Source organism: Phaenicophaeus curvirostris, chromosome 23 (genome assembly GCF_032191515.1).
Source record: "Phaenicophaeus curvirostris isolate KB17595 chromosome 23, BPBGC_Pcur_1.0, whole genome shotgun sequence".
Lineage (NCBI taxonomy): Eukaryota > Metazoa > Chordata > Aves > Cuculiformes > Cuculidae > Phaenicophaeus > Phaenicophaeus curvirostris.
The window spans coordinates 3,971,537-3,998,903 of record NC_091414.1 but is presented as its reverse complement, the minus strand read 5'-3'; the positions used below and the strand labels follow the sequence as shown (position 1 = coordinate 3,998,903).

Here is a 27,367-nt window from a genome sequence, read left to right as displayed (position 1 = left end):
CCCCGGCAGTCTTGGGGAGCCCAGCCGGTTCCCGGGGGGAGGCCAGCGAGGGGCCCCGACGCTTGGCCTCCGCCTGGCCCCAAGCGCTCCCAGCCTGGGAACCGAGCCCCAGACCTGTAATTAGCCAACGTGGGGCCGGTTGACGTGAAAAACGAGCCAAGGGCTCTCGCTGGCCCTTGACCCGGCTCTGGGGACATGAGCAGCCTGGACTGGTTCAGCTGAGGGAGGGGGAGGTGAGACCTGGGGGTGCTGCCATTTCTTGGAGCCCAAGGGTGGTGGGAGGGTGATGGGGATGCCGGTGGCTTCCCTGGAGTTAACCGATTTCAACAGCGCCCAAAATTGCAGTGTAGGTTGGACGATGCTCCTCAGCCTCCCAGCTGGTCCAGCAGCTTTTCAGGGCTAGGAGGAAGGTCCCAGTCCCCCCCGTGAACCCTCCCAGGAGAGGGTTGTGCTGCTGGGGAGTGTGGGGTGATCCCCGAGGTCCTCCTGGACCCCGTTTCATGCAGGGTGGTGGACCTCAGAGAGGACCAAGGAGACATAAGGACCCAATCCCCTGGCTGGGACCCGCAGGAGGATGCTCTCGGCATCCCTGACCCCGTGCAGGAAGGGGCACACGGCGAAGCTCTCAAATATCGGTGTTTTAGCGTCTTTTACACCAGCAGAACAAAGGGACCTGGGTGTCCCAGGGCCAGGGAGCATCCCCCACCCCAAAACCATCCTCCTTGACCATGACGAGTAGCCAGCACCCAAGGGACATGGTCGGACTTGCTGTCACCACGTGGGCACCTGAGATGGGGGCTGTTGAGACTTTAAGAGGTTTTGATAATCCCACAGATGGGGAAACTCGCAGCCTTCGAGGAGGAGCCCTGTGATGGAGCTGGCACCCCCTAACCTATTCCTAGGGGTCACGCTGGCTCTGTCCAGCTTGGATTTTAGCCCCCCCAGCTCATCCATCCCCCAGCCCTGGTGAGGCTCCAAAGCTCTGACCCATATTGCAGTGGCTGGGGCTGCCGAAAACACTCGGCGTTTCATCCCAGCACCCACACAATTGGCTCAGCCTGATCCAGGCGCTGTGTTTTGGGGTGTGCAGGGGGTGCCTGGGGGTGACCCAGCTCTGTGGCACTGCTGCTCCCCCCCCAGCAAGCAGCTGCGGTGACACTTTGCTGGGTGGGATGTGCAACCAGGGCTCTGGTGCAGTGGGTCTGGCTGCAAGGAAGAGGTTGGGGCTGGAAGTCATGGAGAGGACACCACAAACCCCAGCTCAGCAGCTGCAACCAAGCCCCAAACCCCTCCATCCCGAAAAACATCTGGCCTAGGGTGTCCCACATGAGGTTGGAGTGGGATCAGCCTCTCCCGGTGCCAGGCTTAGAAGGGCCGGGGCAGGTAGGACCAGCTCAGCAGAAAGCCTGGGATGTGCCTCAACTGGGGTGACTAATCCTGGCCCTTCGCCCCAGTTGATTGCTCAACGGGAGCGACAGGAGCCAAAGTGTCACCTCCCTTAGCCCTGGGAGCCTTGGTGAGGCTGTTCCCTCCCAACACGGGGACATGCGGGTGCAGGAGCCAGCTTGGTTCCACACCAGGGATCCCCAGACATCCCTGCCTGCTGCGGAGCCACCTTCTGCTTCGCCCTGACCAGGAGCAGCCAGGATCATCCCTGCTGACCTGTGGGGCCCAATTTGTAGAGCCAAGGAATCATGAAGGTTGGAAAAGCCCTCTAAATTCATCCAGTCCAACCCCATCGTGCCCAGTAAAGCATGTCCTGAAGTGCCCTGGCCACGGTTTTTGAACCCCTCCAGGGATAGAGACTCCACCAGTACCCTGGGCAGCCTCTGCCAGGGCTTCACCACACCGTCAGTGAAGAAATCTTTCCTAAAACTCAACCTAAACCTCCCCTGATGCAACCTGAGTCCATTTCCTCTCGTCCGATCACTTGTTACTTGGGAGAAGAGCTCAGCACCCTCTTTGCTACAACCTCCTTTCCATGAGCTGCAGAGAATGATGAGATTTCCCTTCATCCACCTCTTCTCCAGGCTAAACAACCCCAGGTCCCTCAGCTGCTCCTCATAACTCTTGTTCTCCAGCCCCTTCCCCAGCTCTGTTCCCTTCTCTGGACGTGCTCCAGCTCCTCAATGTCCTTCTTGTACTGAGGGGCCCAAAACCGAACCCAGGATTCGAGGTGCAGCTTCACCAGCACCAAGTCCAGGGAGATGATCCCTTCCCAGCTCCTGCTGGCCACCCCATGGCTGATCCAAGCCAAGATGCTGTTGGTCTTGGCCACCTGGGCCACTGCTGGCTCACGTTCAGCCACTGTTGACCAGCACCCCCTTTCCAAACACAGAGCCCCTTGGTGTGCAAATGCTCTGATTTTCAGGCTGTAGCTCTTCTAGCGCATTTCTTGGCTCGGACACAGCGTGGGTTCCCTGAGCAGAGATGTTTCTGTCACTTTAGATTTCCATTTTCCCCAGCGCAGCACGGGTGAGGCGGCAGATACTGCCTGGGTATTAAAATAAAAACGCCAAACAGCCACAACGGCTTTGATGGCTCTTGCGTAACTCCACCTTGACCTGACGGTACCCTTTTAAGTCACCGAATTTCTCAAAGCCATGAATAAGCCATCATAAAATTCATTTTTATGATCACGTTTTCCATCCCTTTCCAGCAACTGCAGGGCTCAAAGACAAGTGGGCCGAGGCCGTGAGAATCACAGAATCATGGAACGGTTTGGGTTGGGAAGGACCTCAAAGCCCAGTCAGTTCCAACCCTGCCACGAACAGGGAGACCTCCCACTGGATCAGGGGCTCCAAGCCCCATCCAACCTGGCCTTGAATTCTTCCAGGGATGGGGCAGCCACCCCTGCTCTGGGCAACCTGGGCCAGGGCCTCCCCACCCTCATTGTAAAAAATTCTTCCTTATATTCAGTCTAAATCAGCTTTCCTGGAGCCCCTTTCAGCCAGGAATTTGACTTCTGTATTTTAAATACCAGTGTAGTCTTTCATAGAATCATAGAATCACAGAATCACCAGGATGGAAAAGACCCACGGGATCATCGAGTCCAACCATTCCTATCAAACACTAAACCATGTCCCTCAAAAGGAAAAGGAGGGAGAAACACACATTCATTTATCTACATGTGTGTGTGTAAAAATATATATTAGAAATTCATTGTGAACTGAAAAACACAAGTGTTTGTGCGTGCACTTGTCTTCAACCTCCTTCTCCCCCTGAGCTCCTCATTGTCTCCCAATCCTGGCCACAAAGCAGTGAAACGCCGGGAAATTTAAAGTCCCTGCTAAGCAAGACCCTGCTCACATTCAGATTCACGGCATTGCCGGTCTGCAATCACCCTACTGAGGGCCAAGCCGCCCCGTGAGAAAGAGCTGTTGTATTTTATGCAAGGTCTTGGGCAAGCCGTGATGCTGAGTCTGCAGCCCGAGCTGGGAGTCTCCCCAGCTCCCATCCTACGTGCGGCTCTGTGAGCTGCCGGGAGGCTCGGGGAGGGTTGCTCGCTGTGAACACCTCGGTTTCCATCGCCCTGGCCTTCCTGATTCACTGAGCTGATGGATCCAAGCCGCTGTCAGTGGGAGGCACGTGAGGCTGGGAGCCGCTGCCATCACCATCGGGCCAGCGAGATGGAATGACGTGAGGAGACGCAGCCCCGAAACGTGGGATCTGGAAAAGACACTCGAGAAAGTGAGCCCAGAAAAAGGAAAGTGGATTAAGGCAGAAAAACCAGCTACTGCGAAAAGCCCTGCGTGCACATGACACCGTGCTCCAGCCTCACGCTGAGTCACACAGGGTCTTTCTTAATCGAAAGCCTCCAGAAGCTGAGCTTGCAGTTTGCACGCCACTGGCTGAGCACACGAGGAGTGACCTGCTTTCTCATCCCGCAGTCGCTCTTCCTCGCTCCCTGCAGCAAATGCTTTGTCTGCTCTCAGGTAGATCACAGAGGAACACGACAGCGCAAACGCTGAGCCTTTCTGCAAGCCACACAAGGCAGTGGCTGCTGTGACGTTCCCACCAGCGGCTTTTTAGCCCCGGGCTTTGTAGCACTCTTGGTTTTATTTATTCAGGTTCAGCAAACTCACAAGATGAAAGCAAGACGAAGGAGTTGTTTTATTAAGAAAGAGTTCATCGTTATTTAAAAACAACAACCACCTTTCTGTCCTCCTTGAGACAGCTCGGAGGCTCCTCAGCCTGGATTCTCCTCCGAGCATAAGGCCCCTGCCTGCTCCTCCTATGCTGTACACCAAGGGCTTCAGTCTCCACTCTCACTGCAGAAGAGACAGGTCAAACTGATTTATCTCCGTCTCTCTTGATCACGATGGGGAGGAGACTTGGTGAAGGTCGGTCTCCTTTATTTTGCTTCCCTCCTCTTGCCTTCATCTGGCTAAACCTCCCTTGTTCCTAAGGAACGAGCCAGCTCGCCTTGCACTCAGCCTTTCTGCAAAGATGCTGCTCCATGCAGCAGGGCTGAAGCACGAGACCAAACTCTCACAGAGAGGGAGTCCAGCAGCTAGATCTGTGCCTGGAAAGGCTTTCGCTTGGTCTGAGTCACACAACAAGGAGATCCCTTAAGCTACTGGTAGGTAAAGGTGTCAAACCAGAGAGAAGCTGCAGAAGCATTACAGATCCATCACTTCTTCTTCCAGCACTTTGTCCTGAGATCGCACATACTTCTCCTGCACTGCAAGCGTGCTGACAACACAGTCATTAAGGAAAACAAACCCTTCTGCAAGAAGCTTTTAACATTCTCAGTGAGGAATCAGCCTCACGTTAGCCCAAAGGCTGGTAGGAAGGTGGCAGTACTGGCAGCAGCATGAATCACCTGAATTATTTCTGGCTCTGGTTGCTCCCAGACCTGACAAGCGCAGAGTAATCAATTGTATAGTCTGGATGAGGTGGAATGAACTGGTCCAAGTGAGTGTGAGAGAAAGGAAAGTTGTTAAAAGATTCCTCCCACATTCACAGTATCAATTAGCAACAAATGTGGTGGCTTTGGTGTGGACAACTGTCTGCTAAGATCTGGGCTGAGCCTACTGACTCGCTCCCTGCGGATCCCCAAACAGCATCAGGTGATGTTAGCAACAACCCGAACCTGCAGCCTCCCAGCTCCACCTCCACCCTCTTCCCCAGGGAAGGGGAAATTAAAACCCCACGCCACAGAGGATCCATGGAGAAGGATACGAAGCAAAGTGGAAATCGGCTCCCACTGCCGCTGACATCAGAGCTTCCAGGCTCCTGTGCTCCTGGTCTCCAAAGGAATAGCCGTTGGCTTTGTCTACCGCCTGCATCACCTGCCGCATGCTCTCCTTATCCTGAAAGGGAGGGAGATGAAAGACAAGGAATGTGGTCCTTGCCCAGAGGCGAGAGCTCACACTGGGCTTTACTATGGATTTTCTCCGAGGCTTTGGGCCACCCACACAGCACCCAGTGCCCCAACGATGCTGCCGGCCTTCTGGAGCCAAGGGGCCGTCAGGCAACCATGAGCACTTGCTGTCAGCCAGAATCCGTGCTGGGTTGGCACCTCCACCCTCCTGCTCCCTTTCATCACCTCTTGTCTCAGCCCATTTGCCTCTGTTGACACCTCTGCTAATCACCAGATTAACGTTTTCAGCCCTTCTTCCCAAGGGTTCTCATCCCAATCCTCTAATTATTCTGTGCTCCCTAATTTAACGTTTTAGGTAATCACAGAATCATGGAATGGTTTGGGTTGGAAGGGACCTTAAAGCTCATCCAGTTCCACCCCTGCCATGGGTAGGGACACCTCCCACTGGATCAGGGGCTCCAAGCCCCATCCAACCTGGCCTTGAACCCCTCCAGGGATGGGGCAGCCACCACTGCTCTGGGCAACCTGGGCCAGGGCTTCCCCACCCTCACAGGAAACATCTTCCTGATACCACACCTCAGTCTCCCCTCTTTCAGCTGGAAACTGTTCCCCCTCATCCTTTCCCTGCACTCCCTGATCCAGAGCCCCTCCCCAGTTTTCCTGGAGCCCCTTTCAGCACTGGAAGCTGCTCTAAGGTCTCCCCAGAATCCTGGATAATACTTTGTCCAGATTTGAAATGCAGGCACAGATGGGCTGAATGAAGGGGAGTCTTTATTCCACACCCCAGGACACGAGGCCCGCTTAGCCTCAAGCTCATAGGCCTTTTCTTTCCCTTTGTCTGCCACAGATCATTCACAAGTCTGGCTGTGTTTGTCCTCCTCCATCTCAAGCCTCTCCACAGCTGAGTTTTGCATCCCCCATGGCTCCGAGCAGACGTAACCTTGCTGCTACCAAATGTGCTGACAACATATAGAATCATAGAATAACCAGGTTGGAAGAGACCCACTGCATCATCGAGTCCAACCATTCCTATCAAACACTAAACACTCCAACATATCCAACACTCCCTGTTCTCTCTGCTCCATCACCTGGACGTTGAGAGGCACGAAGGACACCAGGCTGTAATCCTCGATCACCTCCACCAATTTCTCGTTGAGGCGGCGGTAATTTCGGAAGAAGGGGTCGGAAGCTAAATGGTCAACCAAGTAGGAGAGGTCCAGGACCTCTGTGTAATAATCCAGGTTGAAAGCTGCAAGGAAACAGCAGGAAGCTCTAAAGGCAACTGAAGAACCCAGTAAAATTTACACCAGTTCCCCAACCATCCCCACACTCGAGCAGAGATTTACCCCTGCTCCAGCCCAACTCTGCATGTCTCTCTTGCAGGAGCTCTTACCCAGCTTGCCGTACTGCTCAATAAGGTCCATCTTGGAGAGGACGTTGACATGGGGCAGTTCCACGTGCAGCATGGTCGCGAGCGAAGTGCAGAGAACAGAGATGAACTTGCCAGGGTCTGTGCAATAGTGAGAATCCACCAGATGCACCGCAGCCAGCTGGGAAGCAAGGACACAGGGTCAGGATCACGATGAGCCCACGCGCTTGCTCTTGGGACAGTGGCTACAGGACAATCTATTCAGACCTAGCTACAGACTCCCAGGAAGGGAAAGTTACCACCTACCTTCCAGCTCCTTCACATAAAACATCTTCATATATATAAGCATATTTTAAATATATATATATATAAATTCCCACCCACAGACCTCCAGGGGGACTCAGGTCCCAGGGTTCTGGTGCACAGAAAGGGCTGTGGGGTGCTGAGCTCCACCAGCAGCACTGAAAGACACTTGTACCTGCAACCACCCTCCTTTTTCTCAGAGCTTCTTTCTCTGCAGATGAAGTTTCCACGCTTGTCTGAACCCTGCAGGGTTTTTGGGGCTGGAAGCTCGGGTTAACTCTCCTCCTGAATGACACCACTGCCTCCAGATTTCCACCTTCCCTACAGGAACGCTCAAGAACTTGGGAGAAGTAACCGTAACACGCCACGCTCTGCTGGCAGAACCAAATTGTCCTGCGGTTTGAAATAATAATTAATAATTAAATTAATGAGTGGTTTGATTTGCTGTGTTTTGTGCTGCTCTAACAATGTGGTCCAAGATCTCTGTTAAGCTCCTGCCTCTTACACAACGTGAGCCGATGTCAGGGCTCTGAAGCCGAGCGTGGCTGAGTCACAGCTACGCTTCTGCAGCACAAAAGAGCCAGAAGAAACCTCACAGGCAGGCATAAGCACTCAAGTGAGCATCCCAACAGCGGTGTAACTCTCTATTTTTAGTAACTACAACTCCATGTACGTCTATTTGAATAAAAATAATCTTTAATGTGCAGATTCTCAGTGACATTCTCAAAGAAATGAACTTGCCCTTCTTGCTCGCACCACACAGGGTTTGTGCATTCATGGTTTGGCCCAAACACAAACCAAACGCAAAACCAAACGCAGCGTAAGCAAGTTAGCTCGGTTATGGGGCTCTTCTCACCTGCACTTCCTCATTTGCATCTTCCATTGTGCAAGGAAGCACAGAGCACGTACGACAACAGGCAGAGCGATTTGGTTCGGGAGGAGAGCCTGAGATGAAGGATCAAGAAGGATGTTGAGGCTCTGGAGCGAGTCCAGAGAAGAGCAACGAAGCTGGTGAGGGGGCTGGAGAACAAGAGGAACGGCTGAGAGAGCTGGGGGTGTTTAGCCTGGAGAAGAGGAGGCTGAGGGGAGACCTCATTGCTCTCTGCAACTCCCTGAAAGGAGGTTGTGGAGAGGAGGGAGCTGGGCTCTTCTCCCAAGGGACAGGGGACAGGACGAGAGGGAATGGCCTCAAGCTCCACCAGGGGAGGGTCAGGCTGGACATAAAGAAAAAACATTTCACAGAAAGGGTCATTGGGCAGTGGCAGAGGCTGCCCAGGGAGGGGGTTGAGTCACGTTCTCTGGAGGGTTTAAGGGACGGGTGGACGAGGTGCTGAGGGACATGGGTTAGTGATTGATGGGAATGGTTGGACTCAATGATCCAGTGGGTCTTTTCCAACCTGGTGATACTATGATTCTATGATGCTTGGATTTCTCACAGCACAGCGTAAAGAATCCCTCACACATTGGTCTCCCTGCTCCAAAATACAGCACCCACTTGGATAAAACACACTGCGGAGAGGAGTCTGGAGCACAGCAAAAGTGCATGAGGAAGGGGAATCCATGTTTCTGTTCACCCCATTCCTGGAGGGGTTCAAGGCCAGGCTGGATGGGGCTTGGAGCCCCTGATCCAGTGGGAAGTGTCCCTGCCCATGGCAGGGGGTGGAACTGGATGGCTTTGAGGTCCCTTCTCACCCAAATCATTCTGAAGATGATCGCACTACATTAAATGCCCTGAACAAGCTGCCCCTCTGCAAAGCTCTCTCTCCCTCCTTCCCTGACAACGCCATTTCACATCAAAGGCCAAGCTGGCTGGTGAAAAACGTAGTACCCACAATCAAAAGCTCTGACCACGTGGCTTCCCAGCCCCTTGCAAAAACACGTGGGGTGCCAGGCACCGATCCCAGCTCCCCACAAAGCCCCAAACCTACCCTGCAATTCCACTTGGCCAACTGCGCGAAGACGTTCTTCAGAGCCTCGTGGTGGGTGTAGAGCTCTACCTGCCCTGGGCAGTCAAACAAGTAGTAGTGACCCCTGCACGCTGCCAGCTTCTCCTGCAGCCAATCGAAGTTGGCCTCCAGGTATTCCATGCAGTAGATCAACCCCCCGTTGGGCCCCAGCTTCAGGTTCTCCATCACGTCGGGCAGGGTGATGAGCTCGGCGATGTCCACAGCGCACTGGTAGGGCATCGCCTCGTTGGCGGGGTCCAGGTTCACCACTGACACCTTGCGCCCGATCCTGCCCAGGAATTCCTGCATGCCATGGCAGTAGGTCGTCTTCCCAGAGCCCGGAGGGCCAATTACCACCTGGCCAAAGGCCAGCGAACTCCCCTTGCTGCCCTCAGACATGTTGGCTCATTTCCTTCTCCTTCTGTTGGCTGAAAAAGGAAAAAACTTCCATTTACCATTTTATTTGCATTTGTGTGAATGCGATCTGCAGGATTCACACCCAGGGAGCAGGTGGGAAGAAAGGGAAAGTGCCAATGTGTAACTGTTGTCTCCCGCCACGCCCTCCATGGCCAAGCCTCGTGCAGGGACAATGCCACCCTGGTGCCCCCCAGCTGGTGATGCTGTGGCTGGAAACAGGGGCAAAGCCAAGAAGGCCAACGGCATCTTGGCTTGGATCAGAAACGGCGTGGCCAGCAGGTCCAGGGAGGTTCTTCTCCCTCTGGACTCGGCACTGGTGAGACCGCTCCTCGAATCCTGTGTTCAGTTCTGGGCCCCTCACCACAAGAAGGATGTTGAGGCTCTGGAGCGAGTCCAGAGAAGAGCAACGAAGCTGGGGAAGGGGCTGGAGAACAAGAGGAGCGTCTGAGAGAGCTGGGGGTGTTTAGCCTGGAGAAGAGGAGGCTGAGGGGAGACCTCATTGCTCTCTCCAACTCCCTGAGAGGAGGTTGTGGAGAGGAGGGAGCTGGGCTCTTCTCCCAAGTGACAGGGGACAGGACGAGAGGGAATGGCCTCAAGCTCCACCAGGGGAGGTTCAGGCTGGACATTAGGAAAAAAATTTTCATGGAAAGGGTCATTGGGCAGTGGCAGAGGCTGCCCAAGGAGGGGGTTGAGTCACCTTCCCTGGAGGGGTTTAAGGGACGGGTGGATGAGGTGCTGAGGGACATGGGTTAGTGATTGATGGGAATGGTTGGACTTGATGATCCAGTGGGTCTTTTCCAACCTGGTGATTCTATGATTCTAAAGCCCAAACCAGACCCACAGGGCTGCTCCCACAGGATGCAGATCCCTACTCCTGCCCATGTGGAGGAGTGACTTTTACCCTCGTTGGGTTCTTCCTTGATGGGGTAGCAACCACAGATTCCCTCGCCCCACCACATCCCCATGCACTGCCTTCCGTTTCTCCATATCCTCATGTCCTTAGTCTCCTCTGTGTCCCCTTTCCCCACATTGTAACTCTCATACTCCCACTCTCCACACACTTGTTTCTTTCCCATTTCCTCTCTTCTCTCCCCGTCCTCCCTCTCTTTCTGTTTCCCTCTTTGTCTACACCTTTCCCCTCCTTCCCCCACTTTTCCCTACACCCCCAGATCACAGAATCATGCAACGGTTTTTGACGCTCCCGTCAGGTCCCCTCAGGCCCCTCCTTCCCCTTCCCTGGACCCGTTACACCACCCCAGGCCCGTCCCGTTCCCGTTAACCTCCCCCTCCGAGCCAATCAGGCCCTCCCCCGTCCCCCCTAACCCTCCCGGTTCCTCCACGGGGGGCCTGAGGGGATCAGGGGGTCCGAACGGGAACGGGGGCCCTTCCCCCTCACCGCCGCCTCCAGTGCCGCCGCCAGCACTTCCGGTTCCCGCGCGTCCCTCCCCTCCGAGTTCCGGGTCCGGAGCGGCGCCACCTGCGCCCCACAGCGCCCCCTTGCGGCCGGGAGGCCCGCGTGGCCCCTAACCAGCGACCCCCTATAACACTGCGACGCGACGCGGGTTCGAATCCCGGCCCCGCCCCTCGAAGCTACGACTCCCAAGACGGGGGGACCCGAGTTCGAATCCCAGCACCGCCCCTCGTCCCCATCCCTAGAAGGGGGTTACTCCCTGTATCCCACCATCCAGCCCTAAGGAAGGAGGGCAGAGCCTGAGAGCAAAGCATTTTGATAGGAATGGTTGGACTCGATGATCTAGTGGGTCTCTTCCAACCTGGTTATTCTATGATTCACCTGTTTGCACTGAACCCCGCAATTCTGGGCCGCGGGGACCAAGGCTCTGCCCCCCATCCGAATGTGCCTGTGCCAGGAAAACAGAGCAAAGCACATCAGAGAAGCACCCGCTACGCCCGACCGCAGGGAAACGCCTCCCGCAGAATTCCTCCGGAGGCTGCCAAGGGCGAGCCTTTCATCCCAACAAGTTTCTCCCAGGAGTGTGGGATCGTCACGCCCAAGCAACGCGAAGCTGCAGGCCGGCAGCGAGCTTTCTGCAGGACAGTTAGGGTGCTGCGGCTGGCGCTGTCTGTACTTGTCCTTCCCTGGGTCTCAGGCAGCCACGAGCTGCAAGTTCTGGTTTTTTAGGCTGACCTAGCACACAAGCTTAGCGGATCCAGGCTGTCAGCAACGCAACACCCTTCCCCGTTTCCTCTAAACAGGCAGCACTAGTGCTACTTCCCCTCATCGGAGTGGTTCGATCAGGGAGAAAAAATCCACTGAGGCAATTTTGGTGACAAGTCTATATGTCTTACAAAAATAAATATATGAAAACTCTGCTCTAAACCCGAGACCAGGAGCCAGCCTGTGCTCAACAGGAGCAGAGAACCAGTACAAAAGCTCTGTGACAGCCTCTGCTCAGCGCGGCCGGGCACCAGAGCTCTCCAGAGCACCATGGGACGCCCGGACAAACGGCATCTCCTGCCTGTACTTCATGGCAGTGGGTGGCTGGCGCCTCAGCAGCTGGTCGCCGCTGTCCTTGGGGTCAGGGTCATCGTAGATGGTTGAAATGAGGATGGGAGTGTCCCGTCGGGGCTTTTTCACCTTGCTGAATGTTGGCAGTTTCTCTCCGTGGTACCTAGGAGGAAGTGGGAGAAGTTTGGTCCAACACTGCTGAGGTAGCGGGACATCCCAGTGCATCTCAGCTCATGTCCTTGTGGTGCAGGGAGAAGTGGATCGATATCAAGAGATGGCCAGGTTGGGGTTGTTGAGACTGGAGAAGAGAAGACTGCAAGGGAGACCTTAGAGCAGTTTCCAGTACTAGAAGGAGCTCCAGGAAAGTTGGGGAGGGGCTCTTGATGAGGGAGGGCAGGGGTAGGACAAGGGGGAACAATTTTCAGCTGAAAGAGAGGAGATTGAGATGAGATCTTAGGAAGACATGTTTCCTTGTGAGGGTGGGGAGGCCCTGGCCTAGGCTGCCCCATCCTGGAGGGGTTCAAGGTCAGGTTGGATGGGGCTTGGAGCCCCTGATCCAGTGGGAGGTGGCCCTGCCCATGGCAGGGGCGGAACTGGATGGGCTTTGAGGTCCCTTCCAACCCAAACTGTTTCATGATTCTATGACACTGGGCAATAAGGATTCTTGTCCTATTCCTGGCTGCAAGAGTGCTCTAGGAGGAGAGTCGACCCCCATAGTGAAATCCAGCACCGCACAAAGCCTCCAGAAACCCAGCAGAGAAGGGAGAGGTGCGGTAGCAGAGGGGACCCTCAGTCCCCAAGTGCAGCTCTCTGTGTGCTGTGTGAGCCTGCAAATTTTTGCAGCCTCATCTCACATCACAAGCTGCTTGAAGGAGCACTGGAGTGTCAGGAGCGGCAGTGTATTCAGCTCCAGAGCGCTGAGGCAGGCCTTGCTACTAGCTGCGCAGCGGGACAGCAGGTTGTGTCACAGTTCTGCTTCACACTCTGCTCCTCTTGCAGCCAGGCAGCTGCTGTCAGCCCAGAGAGCCCAGGCCGAGGCTCCGAATCCAGCCGGGTAGGGCTGGGTACTCACCCCAGTCCCCTCTTGCATCTAGGGTTCTGACCCTCGTTGTCCAGAGCTTCAGCCATTCCAGAGTTGCTGCTGCCCAGCCCCAGCCCCTCCGTCCAGCCCTGCTGCTCCAACACCTTCCTGCCAAAGCCCTGGGAGAGGGGAAGAAACATCAGAGTTGCTGAATAAAGCCCATCCTCACCTTCCCAGAACCCGCTGCCCCCTCCCCACACGCAGGAGCTCTCCTGTCCCCGTCCCACAGCCTCTGAGCTTCCCCACCGCGGCCGTTCTGGTCCTGCCGTGTCCCTCCTGAGCAGGCAGGCAGAGCTCACCTTGGTGTGTCTCTCGAAGGTGCCAATCTGCTGCCCTGAAACGGATCCATCCTCCAATCCATCCCGCAATCGCTGTTCCAGCCACATCTGGACCGAGTCCCGAGCATCCTTATCACCTCCATCTAAAGAGAAAGAAGCAAGAGGCCGAGCCGCACAGCTCAGGAAAAGCTCTTTGCTACTGTCATTTCCCCCAGAGCACCACGCAACAAGGAGGCAGAACCTGTTCTTTTTGGCAACTCTCCCTGCCAGACAAGAAAAACGTTGTTTCAAGCACAATGACGTCCTGGACGCTTTCAAAGGATGACAGAGTCAAAGAATTCTCTGCTGGAGAAATTCTGCAGGGTCAGAGCTTCCCAGCCTCCCTCGTTTCCTGCGGGGGGGTTCAGCTAAGGTACCTTTGTCATAGTAGATGCTCATGTCCACGTCCCAGTCGTCCGCAGTCTGCTCGTCAAAGTCTGCCAAGAGAAGGAAAGCACCATTTTTGGTGATGGTTATGGAAATGTGACATGGAAGTGCTGTTTGCTGGTGGCCTAGCTTCCCATTTTCTCTAATAAAATAGGGAGAAGGTAGTACTGGAGACCCTGCAAACCCAGTGCTTAAACAATGGGCTGCCAAGGAGGACCAACTGGGGTCTCTGGTGGCTGGACTGAATGACTTTGTGACCAAGAGTGTTTAAAAACAACGGCAAGTTGCCACATCTGGAATGCTCATATAGGGTTATTCCCGATTCTCCTGCAAGGCTGGGTCCCCAGCTCACAGTGGTGAAGTTTGTGACACAAACACCAGTGTTACCTCCATTCTGCTCCTGCCAGTACTGAGCATCCGTGTAGAAGACGAGGCCGGAGCCCCCTTTCTCCCACTTCAGTTCAATCTCCTCTTCAAAGAGCCGCTCCTCCACACGGTCCTGCTTGGTGACGTCCTCATGCAGCGCCTCGTGCCGCTCCCACTCCTCGCAGGTATCATCGTCCTGCAAAGAAAGGTGGGTGACACCAACAGCTCGCAGCCTCTACCCCTCGGAATATCATCCCTACGAAAGAGCTTTGTCGACAGAGCCTCGTCTCAGCCTGCTCCTTTCAAGCACCGACACGACCGGCGCTGATGACCTCATTCCCCTGACTAATGGCATGTTCGGAGTCAGCAAAGAGAAGTGGTGAAAAACACCACCTCACACCCACTCGGTGGCACGGCTTTCGGCACCATCCACAACACGAAGATGACCATGTAAGGAGCAGGCGTGTCGTACGGAGAGTCAGCACCAGTAACAAATTAATTCCACTCAAGCTGATCTCTAAAGAGATTGTGCGGGTTCCGGAGAGGCGGCCGGCTGGCACAGGCACCCACGGGGCTGACAGCTTTACTGCTGCCTGCCTGGTTTTGAGGCAGAGCCCCTTCCAGCTCCAAAGAAATCCAGGAAACGATCTGTGAGAAAAGCCTGTTTAGTTTGGAGAGGAAAAGACTGAATAAAATGTTTGTAAAGGAGGGAACAAAGCGTTCTCTGTGATGGCTGTTACTAAGAGAACCTCCCGGGATAAAACTGCAGCAAAGAGTTGGTCCTTGAGTTAATTTTGGCAGAGCAAAGGACGGGAACGGCTTGCCTCGGGATTGTGCTCCCTCTCTAATGACAGAGGGTTGGGTGAACAGGCTAGACCGGCGCTGTCGGTGGAGGGAGCGAGAAAGCCTCCGGAGAGCCTGGCCAGCCCCGCAGAACCTGTCACCCAAAGCCATTTTTCCAAGAACGACAAACTTCAGGCACAGGAGCATTCAAGGTCAAGCACTGCACAGCTCCGCTGGCGTTCCCAGCACGTGGATGCGCTCCTAAAACTCCGGTCGCCGCATTGACCTGGCTCTGCTGTTGCTTGTGAATCTACCACGCAGCAGGGCACAGATCTGCTCCCACAGCACCAGCCTCCTCGGGATCAAAACCTCAGGGCTTCAGCTTGATTAGAACCCCTTCAGGGCTCACGCCCCACAACCACCTTGATTTGGGGAAGCATTTTTGGAGGTGTTAATGCTCACACTGTCCACACACCAAGGGGCTCCGTGCACCAAAAGGTGAACAATCTTATTTTAACCCTGTTTTTAGACAAGTAATTCATACGGTGCAACTAAAAGACTAAAAACGAGCTCAGAGAGTGTTATATCAGCCCTCCTGGCTTCACAGCTTTAACAGCTAAACTTGGATAATGCTAGAAAAATCCACTTACGTCACCTGAGTGCAGCTCCTCTTCCTTCTTCTGCCCCTCCTCGTCCTCCTCAGCACCAGCTGGCTGAGTCACCTCAGGTCTCGCCGCAGGCCCCTCTTCCTCTGTGATCTCATCGCCCGTAGCAGTGTAAACTCTTTCTTCTTCTATAACTGTCTCAGTGTCCTGGTATTCAAAAGGTACATTCCCATACCTACGGGATGAGCCCGTCTTTGGAAAATTCAGCTGTAATTTCTTGATAACCCGGGGAGGCAGCCTGCAGGCCCGGATCAGCTCCAGGAAAACTTGCAGGGGGGTGCCCACGTTCCCGTAAGGCATGAAGGAAGGGGGGTTGAACTCAGGGAGCCGCTTCAAGTCTGCTTCTGCAACCACGCCTGCTTCTTCGCCTGCAGCCATGTCATTCCTGCTGTCCGTGTCTGGAGGAGAAAAGAAAGGATTTGTGAGGAACATGCTCCAGCAAAGAGAGGGAAATTAGGGCCCTTCTGCGCGGGAAGATAAATAGACCCCAAACTCACTCTTCATAGAGTGGTTTGGGTTGGAAGGAACCTCAAAGCCCACCCAGTCCCACCCCTGCCACGGGCAGGGACACCTCCCGCTGGATCAGGGGCTCCAAGCCCCATCCAACCTGGCCTTGAACCCCTCCAGGGATGGGGCAGCCACCGCTGCTTTGGGCAACCTGGGTCTCCCCACCCTCACAGCAAAACATTTCTTCCTAAAATCTCATCTCAATCTCCTGTCTTTCAGCCCCAAACCATTCCCCCTCATCCTGTCCCTGCCCTCCCTGATTAAGAGCCCCTCCCCAGCTTTCCTAGAGCCCCTTTCAGCCCTGGAAGCTGCTCTAGGGTCTCCCCACAGCTTTCTCTTCTCCAGGCTGAACAACCTCAATTCTCTCAGCCTGTCTTCATATGGGAGGTGCTCCAGCTCTTGAATCATCCCTGTAGCCTCCTCTGGACCTGTTCCAACAGCTCCATCTCCTTCTTATGTTGGGGATTTCAGAACTGGATGCAGGACCTGCTCCTCCCCTGTCCCGGGGTCCTTTTCTTTCCCCCATTGCCTCTCCCGCAGTGCCCTTTCTTTTCCCTCCAGCCCCGTTCCCCTCCCCATTCCTTCTCATTTCCCATTCCCCTTTCCCCAACCCCATTCTCTTTTCCCTCCCCCTCCATTCCCTCCCCTCCCTGTTCCCTTACTCCATTCCCCTTTCCTTCCCCTTGGTGCTCATTCCCTCCCCCTTTATTCCCCCCAACCCCATTACCTGTTCCCTCTCCCCAGTGCCCGTTTCCTCCCCCCCATTCCCTCTCCTCAGTGCCCATTTCCTTCCCCCTGTTCCTTCTCCCTGTTCCCCATTTCCTCTCCCCCATTCCCTCTCCCCGTTCCTTCTCCCCCGTTCCCCACTCCCTCTCCCCCGTTCCCCGTACCCTCTCCCCATTCCCTCTCCCCTGTTGCCCATTCCCTCTCCCTGTTCCCCCGTTCCCTCTCCCCCGTTCCCCATTCCCTCTCCCCGTTCCCTCTCCCCCGTTCCCTCTCCCCCGTTCCCTCTCTCTCATTTCCCTCCCCCCTGTTTCTTCTCCCCAGTGCCAGTTCCCTCCCCCCTCTTCCCTCTCCCCGTTCCCCATTCCCTCCCCCCTGTTCCCTCCCCCCGGTGCCGGTTCCCTCCCCCCTATTCCCTCTTCCTCCCCCTTGTTCCCTCTCCTCGGTGCCCGTTCCCTCCCCCCCATTCCTTCTCCCCCATTTCCCTCTCTCCTGTTCCCTCTCCCCGTTCCCCGTCCCCTCCCCCCGTTTCCCCCGTACCGGTACGGGCCCCGAGGCGGACCCTGCGGATGACGCAGCGGCCGGGCAGGGAGGCGCCGCCGGGCCCGACCCAGCGCTTTCCCGAGTAGAGGCGGACGAGGCGGCGGGCGCGGCCGGGCCGCACGGCCACCGGGCAGCAGCAGGTGCGCGGCTTCTCCCCGGCCGCCGCCGGTCGCTCGGGGCGGTGCCGGTAGTGGAAGCAGAGGAAGCCGCCCGCCTCCACGAACTGGCTGAAGTAGGCGCGGAGCTGAGCGGAGCGCAGCGAGGCCGGGATGCCGCTCACCAGGCAGTAACGGGCGGCGGCGGCCCCGCCATCGCCAGCGGTCGAGATGGGCGCCGCCATCTTGCCCCGCCGGGAGGAGCGACGGGCGCTTGAGAGTGACGTCACTGGCGGGATAGGCGCGCTGGATTGACGTCACGGGTGGAGAGGGCGCCCCCTGGTGGCCATGGGGGGTGACACCCAATGGGGGGGCTCAGGCTCCAAAGGGGGGGCTCCAAGAAAAGGCTCCAAGAAAGGGGGGGGGGGGGTGTCACAGGATCCAAAAGGGGGGTTCACAGGCTCCAAGGGGGGGACACAGGCTCCAAGAAAGGGGGGGGTCATAGGATCCAGAAGAGGGGGTTACAGGCTCCAATGGGGGGGCTCAGGCTCCAAAGGGGGGTTACAGGATCCAAAAGGGGGGTTCACAGGCTCCAATGGGGGGGCACAGGCTCCCAGAAAGCGGGAGGAGGTGTTACAGGATCCAAAAGGGGGGTTCACAGGCTCCTAGGGGGGGGCTCAGGCTCCAAGAAAGGGGGGGGTCACAGGATCCAAAAGGGGGGGCTCACAGGCTCCAATGGGGGGGCTCAGGCTCCAAGAAAGGCGGTCACAGGATCCAGAAGGGGGGTTACAGGCTCCAATGGGGGGGCTCAGGCTCCAATAAAGGGGGGGTCACAGGATCCAAAAGAGGGGTTCACAGGCTCCAATGGGGGGGCTCAGGCTCCAAGAAAGGGGGTGGTGTCACAGGATCCAAAAGGGGGGTTCACAGGCTTCAAGGGGGATGGGGGAACAAGCTCCAAATGGAGGGGTTACAAGCTCAAGCTGGGGGGGGAAATCACAGGCTCCAAAAAGGGGGGGATCACAAGCTCCAAGGGGATGGGGCACAGGCTTCAGAAGCGGGGTTCACAGGCTCCAAGCAGGGGGGGCACAATCTCAAATTGAGGGGGGCAGGGAGGGGAAATCACAGGCTCCAAAACGGGGGGGATCACAAGCCCCAAAGGGAGGGGGCACAGGCTCCCCAAGCGGGGTTCACAGGCTCCAATGGAGCGGGGGGCACAAGCTGCAAAGAGATCCTGGGGGCTTCACAGCCTGTAACGGGGGGATCACAGGCTCAAGGAGGGGTCCCAGGTCCTATGGGTGGGGACACAGGCTTGAGGGGGTCACAGACAGCAAGATGGGGACAGAAGGGGGCACAGGTCTAGGAAGGCTCGGCGGGGTGTCACAGGATTGGGAGGTGTCACAGGCTCCAAAGAGGGGGTCACAGGGCTGGGGGGGCCAGGGGCTGGGTGCTGGGGGCCCTCCCGGATGACGAGGTGCTGTTGGGAAGCCGTAGGAGAGGTGGAGGATGGGATGGAGGAGCCGCTATTCCAGGTTTTTCCATGAGTGAGGGCGATGGAGCGCAAGGAGCAAGCAGGATGGGGGTTTGGTGACCCGGTGGCAGCTGCATCCACCTGGGACACCCCCTCGTCACCTGGACAGGCCACAATTCCACCTCCTCTGCAAATTCCTCTGGAGGGGTTTGTGCCGTGGGGCTGTTCTTCCAGATGGATTTTTAGGGAAAGCTCCTTTTCATTCCCACGCGGGGCCCGCAGGTGTTTTTTTCCAGCCTCTCAGAAATTCAAGCACCACCTCTAAAAATCCACCACATTCCAAAACGTAGAAGACTTTATTACAAAAAATAATTTACTGCATCTTATGTACAAACCACCAGAATGTCTGCTTATGAAACACCGATGGGAATGCGTTCTGGAAGTTCTGGGAGGAACGAGCTTCCAAGGTGTGCAGCCAGCTCTGACTCCGGGCAGGGAGGTTTGGTTCCACCAGGAAACCAGCTGGGCTCGCCCCTGTGGTGGGTACAGCTCAGGAATTTATTATCCAAGCTCCAGCAGAGGAGACCTTGTGGCTCTGTTGGTGCAGGAGCTCTGAGGTGACGCGTTGCTCTGCTGTGTTTCATGACATTACAGAGAAAACAGAATCATGGAATGATTTGGGTTGGAAAGGACCTCAAAGCCCATCCAGTTCCGACCCCACTGCTACATGAAGGGACACCTCCCACTGGATCAGGGGCTCCAAGCCCCATCCAACCTGGCCTTGAACCCCTCCAGGGATGGGGCAGCCACCACTGCTCTGGGCCACCAGTTCCAGGGCCTCCCCACCCTCACAGCAAAACATTTCTTCCTAAGATTTCATCTCGATTTCCCCTCTTTCAGCTGAAAACTGTTACCCCTCATCCTCTCCCTGCACTCCCTGATCCACAGCCCCTCCCCAGCTTCCCTGGAGCCCCTTTCAGTCCTGGAAGCTGCTCTAAGGTCTCCCCGGAGCCTTCTCTTCTCCAGGCTGAACAACCCCAACTCTCTCAGCCTGTCCTAGGATCTGGGGAAAGGCAAGAGGAAGGAACCTGCACACTGTATAGGACTTAATACTCTGGCTTTTCCCAGTGCCTGGGGAAGATCTTTCATGGGTATTTCTAAGATTTCAAGGAGAGCAGACAGAGCAAGGCTTCACGCAGCCCTCATTCCATAACAGCTATTCCGACGAGGACCAGAACATGGCAGAGTTGAGCTCTTAGTGGAGGACAGACCTCATCGCTTGGAACTAGGAGGGAGACACACATGGATTTAAACAGGATCAAGTATTCAAAGAGCCAAAACTGGGGCTGGGCACTAACCCCACCTGCCCCGGTGTCTGCACGCAGCCAGCACAGCAGCTCTGACTCAAATCCCACAGCCGCGCTTCCCAAAACGGAGTCCGGCACAGGCGGAGTGGGATCAGCTCTAAACATCTGCTAAAGCAGAGGTGTTTCTGCTGGAGGCTGGCTGAACGTTCTGGCCTCAGCCCTACCGAAAGGAGCAGCTCTCCGCTGACTCCAGAGCATTTCTCTAGCTAAATCCCTGCTTCCAGATGGGCCGTGCTGCCCGGCAAGGCACGGGGAGCATCCACGGGACCGCGTGAGCCAGCTGCTCGCTGGTTATTTCGTACAGCATTTCTGTGATGAGCTCGACGATGTCCGCGTTGCCGATGATAGGTCGGAAGAAGAGATCCGTGATGAGGGCAGGAGGGATTGATTTTAAGGTGGAGGCGATCAGCAAAATGCGGGCGAACCGGCCCTGGTCCTCAGGCTGCAGGACCTCCTGGAGCGCTCTCTGGGCTTCCTGCTGGAGGCTCTCGATGTATGGGGAGGTCCTGAGCCCAGGAATATCTGTCAAGGGAGAGGACGAGAAGCTGATGACGAAGGAGGCTGGAAAACAGCCCCAGGTTTCTCCCATCCCCACCCTTCCCCATTTCTTATGGTCATCTCCAAGGCCTCACTATGGAGATGCACACAGCTCCCAAGATGTAGCTATTCCAGGGCTGTCATTTGGAGGGAGGAAAGGCAGTAAAGTGGGCAAACACATTTTACAAATTAAACCCCCAGTTCCTTTGTCGTCTGCAGGACAGACAAAGGCTTTTACTGCTTCACTTGCCATCGCTCTTCCCTACTTCCCAGTGCGTCTGGTAATGATGAGGGTTAGAGATGGGGCAACCAGCCCTCCTCACGCTCATGTACAGAGGCTGCTGAGCCCAGAGGCGTGTGTTCAGCGAGGAACGAGTGTCAGACACTCACCGGGATTGAAGAGAATGGCTCCCTTCAGGTAGGCGTATTCCTTGGGACTCAGGTCCAGGCTCCAAAATGAGTTCAGGCAACACTGGAGCCGCTGCACGGCGGCCAGCGTGGGCTGCGTCCACTCGGGCTCCTGCTGTTGCCTTTGGCCATCGAGGAGAATCTTCTTGAGCATGCTGGGAGCTGGAGTCTCCATCACCTCGAAGGTCACCATCTCCTGGACCAGCCCCAGGAGGAAGAGGGGGACCCAGCAGCTCTCCAGCAGCAGGAGTTGATCCTCTCGTGGCAGCAGGCGGAAGGAAGGCAGGTTTTTCATGAAGCTGACCGTTTTTCCCAGGACGTTGGAGGCCGCCTGGCAGGTGAGGTGTGGGGTGCGGAGGCAGACGGTGCGGCGCCGGTGGCAGAGGCAGCGCCGGTGGGCTGGGCGGCAGGCAAGGTTCTGGCTGAGGAGGGTGTAGAGGATGGCAGTCTGCTTGTCCTCGCCGCGGCACTGGCACCTCTCGCAGCCCACCTCCATGCCACTGGCGGTTGTAGCTCAGCCGTGCAGCCGATTCCTCAGTAAAACGCAGCTTCTGCTACAGCAGATGGGAAGAAAGCCGTAAAATCCCTCCCAAACAGGCTGGATTCTCCCCGTCCCCCCAGCTCTGCCAGCCCACAGCCGCTCAAACCAGCTTTTATAAGGCTGAGTAGCTCGTGCAACACCCCCTCGGCAGCCTTGACCCTTCTGTGATTAAGCGGTCCTCATTAAAACAAACCAACCCAAACCCTGGCGGCCTCAGGCTGATTGGCTGGGCCAAACAATTTCTCCGCGCGGCGTTCAACGGCCGTTTTCTCAATGAAGCGCCAGCGGGTTGGGCAGCTCTTATCGCCGTGACCCAAGGAGGATAAACAGAGTCATTAACCTGGCCCGTACCACGGCACCGAGGTCTCGCGCCGGCGGCTGGGGGTTTGCACACACACACACACGCAGGGTAACGGCTCTGGCCTTGGGAAAAGCAACCTGGAAGTCGTTTTATCAGCGGTTGTTGGCCTCACCTTGCCGATGGTGTCATGCTGGTGAGGAAGAGGAGCCCAGCGAGGAAAGAGAGGAAACGCGGGGCAAGGAAGGGCAAATTCCAGATTTTCTCCTTGAATTACATTGTATTTTTATCCTGGGATTGAGCAGTATCCCAATGCTGGTTTCTAGGGGGCTGGTAGCAGGGTGGGGAGGAAACTTCTCCCCTGGGGTGGTGGTAACTCAGCCAGAGGAAAGGCTGGGACCCCTGGCAGGGCACAGAAGGCACAGCTGAGACCCAGGGCTGGCTCCAAAACCCCTGGGGGCCTCTGCTCACCCTGCCCCAGCTTCTGCCCCCACCTCTGCACTCACCCAACCAGCCTCTCTCCTCCTTTCCCCCCATAACCAGTCTCTGACCCCTCTGTGTTTCTGTACATATGCCCCCCGACCCCTCTTCTTTCCTGTCCCCTCCTCCCCTTGGTTTGTCTCTCCCCGCTTTGGTTTCTGCCCCTGATAAAAGAAGCAGTTCCTATTACAAAAAGTGGAATATTTTTGATTTAAGCTAAAGCAGAGTTCAGTTTCATCTAAGTAATTGTATTTTTTTATGGTTAGACAGAATGTCCCTCTGATAGCATGGGGTTTTCTTTCAAATAGTGTTTTCTTTCAGACACTGTTCATTCTTTGAAGATGACAATGCCTTGTGTTCAACATCATCTGTGCTGAACAAAGGTGGGTTTTTTTCCCTGTAATCATCTCTGTTTTGCAGCTTTTCCTTGTGTCAAAGGCAAGGTCAGACAGACCTGGCTCCAAGCTCCAAATTAGCAAGAGATTTAGATGATCTTTAAGGTTCCTTCCAATTCAAAGCATTCTATGATTCTATAAAGGCATGGAGCGATAGGACCTGGGGAAACGGCTAGGAATTGGAGAGGGGCAGACTTAGACTGGACATAAACAGGAAATTCTTTTCCATGAGGGTAAGGAGGCCCTGCCTGAGGTTGCCCAGAAGAGTTGTGGTTACCCCATCCCTGGAGGTGCTTCAAGGCCAGGTTGGATGGGGCTTGGAGTCCCTGATCCAGTGGGAGGTGCCTAGTCTATATCCGCCCCTCTCCAGTTTATACCCATTGCCCCTCGTCCTATCACCACAAGCCTTTATAAAACAGTCCATCCTCAGCTTTCGTGTAGCCCCTTCAGATAATAGAAGGTTGCTTTAAGGTTTCCTTGGAGCCTTCTCTTCTCCAGGCTGAACAACCCCAACTCTCTCAGCCTGTCCTCATATGGGAGGTTCTCCAGCCCTTGAATCATCTTTGTAGCCTCCTCTGGGCCCGTTCCAACAGCTCCATCTCCTTGTTATGTTGAGGATTCTGGAACTGGACACAATCCTCCAGATAAGCTCTCATAAGAGAGGAACAGAGGGGCAGAATCACCTCCCTCACCCTGCTGGCCACAGCCCAGGACACGGTTGGTTTCTGGGTTGCGAACACACACGTTGCTGGCTCATGTTGAGCTTCTCATCCCCAGCACCCCAAGTCCTTCTCCTCAGGGCTGCTCTCAATCACATCATCCCCCATCCTGTACTGAAACTGGGGATTGCCCCGACCTAGGTGTCGGACCTTGGCCTGGTTGAACCTCATGAGGTTCTCACAACCCGAGTTCTCCAGCCTATCCAGGTCCCTCTGGATGCCACCTACATCCTTCTGGTGTGCTCAATCCCCTCCGCCCCAGCTCTCTCTCTGCACACTAGCGATGGCGACCCCTCCCCCGTGTTGTCCAGGCCTGAGGAAAGGGTTTTTGAATCCTAAAACTCCAAAATGATTCTTGGAGGGTTTATTTGCCGGCATTTTCAGCTCCCCCCCCCCACACCCCCGAAAACCACGAGGGATCGCGGCCTCCCTCGACCTTTCCGGGAAGGCGCGAGTTGCCGTCGCTATAGCAACCACCCCGCGCCCCGCCTCCCTCCCTTCCATTGGCCGCAGCGCCTGTCAATCAAGGGGGAGCGCGTCGCTGATTGGCTCTGCCGTTGGCGGGCGGGTGGGGCGAACGCACTTCCGCTGTCGCCGCCTTCCGGTTCCGGTTGCGGCGTGAGGGGAGGCCGAAGCGGGAGCCATGGGGCTGAGCGCGGAGGAGGCGGCCGAGCAGGAGGATCGCTTCGACGGGATGCTGCTCGCCATGGCCCAGCAGCACCAGGGCGGCGTGCGGGAGGTACCGCGGGGCGCGGCGTGGAGGAGCGAGCCGGGGCGGGGAGGGGGAGCCGGGGCCCGGGATGAGGCGAGCTGCAGCCCCGGGAGGAGCAGGGGAGCGGAAGGCCCGGTGGGGCGTCGAGAGAGGAAGGAGCCGGGCTCCATGAGGCGGGGGGAGCCGGCTGGAGGAGGGAGCTGGGGCCCCAGGAGGAGGGGAGCCTGACCCTTGAGGATACGTGATGTGGAATGTTTCAAAGTGGGACCATAGAATAGTTTGGGTTAGAAGGGACCTTAAAGCCCATCCAGTTCCAATCTCCTGCCATGGGCAGGGACACCTCCCACTGGATCAGGCTGCCCAGGGCCCATCCAACCTGGCCTTGAACCCCTCCAGGGATGGGACAGCCACCACTGCTTTGGGCAACCTGTTCCAGGGCTTCATCACTCTCATAGTGAAGAAATTCCTTAATAAAAAACTTACACACATGCATGTAAGTGGGAAATATATTCGGTAACCAGCCTTTGTCTTGCTGCACGTGGTTTACGGAGATTCCTCCCGCATGTTGCCCAGGCCCGATAAAGGATACTTGCTTTCTAAAACTCCAAAATGAGTCTTAAGAGTTTTATTTGCCAGTGTTTTTGGTATCAGTGAGGGGGTGAGTCGAGACCCCTGGGAGAGAGGAGAGGGAGCTGTGGGTCTGTGAGAGAGGCAGGATCCTTACACAGACGGGAAATACCAGAAATCATAGAATCATTAAGGTTGGAAAGGTCTCTAAGCTCGTCCAGTCCAACCGTCAGCCTAGCCCCACCATGCTTGCTAAACCATGTCCTGAACTGCCATGGCCACAGGTATTTTGAACCCCTCCAGGGATGGAGACACCACCACTGCCCTGGGCAGCCTTTGCCAGGGCTTCATTACTCTGTCGGTGAAGATTTTTTATTCCTAATATCCACCTTAAACTTCCCCTGGAGCAACTTGAGGCCATTATAATATGGGCTGCTTGAGAGGCACAATCTTGTCTCACTGCTCTTTTCTCTCTTCTCCCCCAGCTTGTGAACACCTTCTTTAGTTTCCTGAGGCGTAAAACAGATTTCTTCACCGGTGGAGAAGACGGAGTAGCAGAGAAGGTAAAAAAAAAAACTGAAATCCTTCAGCTTTTATGTCTTCTGACTTAATAACAGGGGTCTCTGTGCCCTGCTTGAGAGACTCAAGGTGTTGCAGCACACTTGGGGACCAGCAGCCCATGGTAATGATGGAATATGTCGCTGGGATGTGGTGACAAGAGCCACAGGTGAGGCGCTTGCGATTGCCTGGTTGAACAGCACTAGTAGTGCTGTGTTCTTTCCACGCTGTGGCCAAAGGCCTGTTTGGAAAGCAAACCTGCCAGACACACTGACTTAACGGGGACAGACACCGCCGTGCCAATAACCCCAGGTTTCCTTGTTTGTTCACCTCAGAAAAAGCACAAAGTGCACATCTCTGTGTCTTTGTCTCTGGGCTGTGGTGCCTGTAGGGGAGCCAGCGTGGGGCTCTGGGCAGCCTCCTTGGAAGCCTGAGCATCTCCTATCCAGCAGATATCCCTCACCCAGCTCCAGAGCGGGGAAAACAGAATTGTTTCACTGTGGGGAAATAAGAACCAGAGCATTCAAATACCAGCTGAGGGTTTCTTGCTTGTACTGACTAATCTAGCGGCTGTTCCCCTTCCCCAGCTCCCAGAACTCCGCTGCTGCAGTGTGGAATGTGCTAGGGCAGATGTTAATTGCTAATACAGGGTCTGATGTGCTCTGTCTTCTCTCTAAAGTGGCAAAATGAAGGATGGGAAGGAGGATGATTTCCAGGAAAGGAAGAAATTCCTGGGAACTGTGCTCCCAGGGAGTGAAACCCTGAGTAGCATTTTAGAGATGGGTCCTGGCTGCTGCTGCTCTCATTGCAAAATTCCATAGCTGTAAAAGAAAAGCATTTTTGTCCTTGGGTGGTAGCTGTTAAAATGCTTTATGGTCCTCTGGGAAGTTGCTCCGTACGGAGTCTCTGACACCATAGTAACCACAACAACAATGGAGGCAGCTGCTTCCCCAGCCATGCTCACCCTTCGGCATCAGAGAGAAGGAGGAGAGTGTGGGAATGGCGTTGTCTTTTAGGGGGTGCCATTTGAGGAGCCCTTGTGCTGTGGATTGTGGTGCTGATGAGCTTGGGCAGTGTGTATGGTTCATGGTGGAGGCAGAAACAGGGGCTGGGAGGTGCGTGTCTCGAGTTTTGTATCCTAGGAGACACCAGACTCGCGGTGTGTAAATAAATCATGCTTTCCCCTTTACAACGAAGCAGAAACACTTGGTGGTTGCTTACAAAACTACGAGGCGTGGGTGCTTTTAGTTGCTCTGGGAAGGCGCTGGATCTTCCTGGAAGTACATCCTTTGGGATGTACTTAAACAGGTCCCAGAAACCCCTGCCTGGGAGCTCGCTCCACCCCAATTCCATTTCTCAGATCTGTATTGTTTTCTGGAGCAGAGCAGCTCTCATACGTGCTGCTTCGCACAGCGTTGCTGGCATTATTGACTGCGGGGTGATCACACTGGCTTCCTGCCTGTGTACTCAGCTTTCTCTCCAAGTGGAACACCTATTTGCATTGGAGACCTTGAGATCTTGCTTTTCCTAGTCACAACAGCAGGAGAATTTGGGGTGAGGGTTGAAGCAAAGATTTGTGTGTAAACCACTGAGCTCTTGAAACGCTTCTCTAAATCTTGACACCGAATCTCGACATAGCACCTGCGGGAAAGGTCAGAGGCCAGTAAAAAAGCTCAGATCCCGTGTCTCTGTGCTTCCAGCTGTCCTAGGTATACGGAATAGCTATCAGATGGCTGGGTTAGGAATCGGCTTGTCCTGCTGGAATTGCAGAGGCCAAAACAATCAGAGTATTTTTATTTTTCTGTTATCTCTATGAAAATACACTCCGTGTGTAAGGAAGAACTAGGAACAGCTAAATCTCTCCTCCCTTAGTTTAAAACCAATACTCCTTGTCCTATCCCTGCAATCCCTGAACAAGAGCCCCTCTCCATCTTTCCTGGAGTCCTTTCAGTGCTGGAAGCTGCTCTAAGCTCTCCTGGAGCCTTCTCTTCTCCAGCTTTCAACTGAGTTTGAAAAAAGCAG

General features: G+C 55.4%; 4 protein-coding genes across 6 annotated transcripts in view; 1 reads left to right on the top strand and 3 right to left on the bottom strand.

Moving 5' to 3' along the window:
• Window positions 1-27,367, top strand: part of NUDC (nuclear distribution C, dynein complex regulator) — a 44,270-nt gene that overhangs the window by 11,597 nt on the left and 5,306 nt on the right. For both annotated transcript variants that reach the window (XM_069875562.1, XM_069875561.1), the window contains exons 4-5: window positions 24,135-24,247; window positions 25,273-25,350. In XM_069875562.1, the coding sequence (XP_069731663.1) occupies window positions 24,135-24,247; window positions 25,273-25,350 (191 nt within the window). The remainder of the gene's footprint in view (window positions 1-24,134; window positions 24,248-25,272; window positions 25,351-27,367) is intronic.
• GPN2 (GPN-loop GTPase 2) lies at window positions 4,090-10,785 on the bottom strand. Of its 2 annotated transcripts, XM_069875563.1 has the most exons (6): window positions 10,758-10,781; window positions 8,927-9,372; window positions 6,720-6,876; window positions 6,415-6,575; window positions 5,185-5,315; window positions 4,090-4,695 (listed from the first exon to the last, which is right to left on the bottom strand). In XM_069875563.1, exons 2-6 carry the CDS (start codon window positions 9,341-9,343, stop codon window positions 4,623-4,625), a joined length of 939 nt encoding a protein of 312 aa, XP_069731664.1. In that variant the 5' UTR covers window positions 9,344-9,372; window positions 10,758-10,781; the 3' UTR covers window positions 4,090-4,622. The 2 variants fall into 2 exon arrangements, with proteins under 2 accessions (XP_069731664.1, XP_069731665.1); XM_069875564.1 differs by lacking the exons at window positions 4,090-4,695; window positions 5,185-5,315 and adding an exon at window positions 6,023-6,285 and having other exon boundaries at window positions 6,372-6,575; window positions 10,758-10,785.
• On the bottom strand, window positions 11,650-17,551 carry GPATCH3 (G-patch domain containing 3). The gene is made up of 7 exons (XM_069875558.1): window positions 17,198-17,551; window positions 15,413-15,825; window positions 14,001-14,175; window positions 13,604-13,663; window positions 13,209-13,330; window positions 12,901-13,028; window positions 11,650-11,991 (listed from the first exon to the last, which is right to left on the bottom strand). Exons 1-7 carry the CDS (start codon window positions 17,538-17,540, stop codon window positions 11,772-11,774), a joined length of 1,461 nt encoding a protein of 486 aa, XP_069731659.1. The 5' UTR covers window positions 17,541-17,551; the 3' UTR covers window positions 11,650-11,771.
• On the bottom strand, window positions 19,601-21,968 carry NR0B2 (nuclear receptor subfamily 0 group B member 2). The gene is made up of 2 exons (XM_069875150.1): window positions 21,058-21,968; window positions 19,601-20,652 (listed from the first exon to the last, which is right to left on the bottom strand). Exons 1-2 carry the CDS (start codon window positions 21,569-21,571, stop codon window positions 20,333-20,335), a joined length of 834 nt encoding a protein of 277 aa, XP_069731251.1. The 5' UTR covers window positions 21,572-21,968; the 3' UTR covers window positions 19,601-20,332.

Excerpts from the sequence above, each read along its gene's own strand:
- GPN2 (XM_069875563.1), bottom strand. The coding sequence starts at position 9,343 with ATGTCTGAGGGCAGCAAGGGGAGTTCGCTGGCCTTTGGCCAGGTGGTA. Across the intron at positions 6,877-8,926 it reads TGGCCAAGTGGAATTGCAGG|CTGGCTGCGGTGCATCTGGT; the intron begins GTAGGTTTGGGG and ends CTTGCTTCCCAG. Across the intron at positions 5,316-6,414 it reads TCGTGCCTCTCAACGTCCAG|GATAAGGAGAGCATGCGGCA; the intron begins GTGATGGAGCAG and ends CCTCCCTTTCAG.
- GPATCH3 (XM_069875558.1), bottom strand. The coding sequence starts at position 17,540 with ATGGCGGCGCCCATCTCGACCGCTGGCGATGGCGGGGCCGCCGCCGCC. Across the intron at positions 15,826-17,197 it reads CCGCCTCGGGGCCCGTACCG|ACACGGACAGCAGGAATGAC; the intron begins GTACGGGGGAAA and ends TTTCTCCTCCAG. Across the intron at positions 13,331-13,603 it reads GAGCATCTACTATGACAAAG|ATGGAGGTGATAAGGATGCT; the intron begins GTACCTTAGCTG and ends CTTTCTCTTTAG.
- NR0B2 (XM_069875150.1), bottom strand. The coding sequence starts at position 21,571 with ATGGAGGTGGGCTGCGAGAGGTGCCAGTGCCGCGGCGAGGACAAGCAG. Across the intron at positions 20,653-21,057 it reads AGCCATTCTCTTCAATCCCG|ATATTCCTGGGCTCAGGACC; the intron begins GTGAGTGTCTGA and ends CTCCCTTGACAG.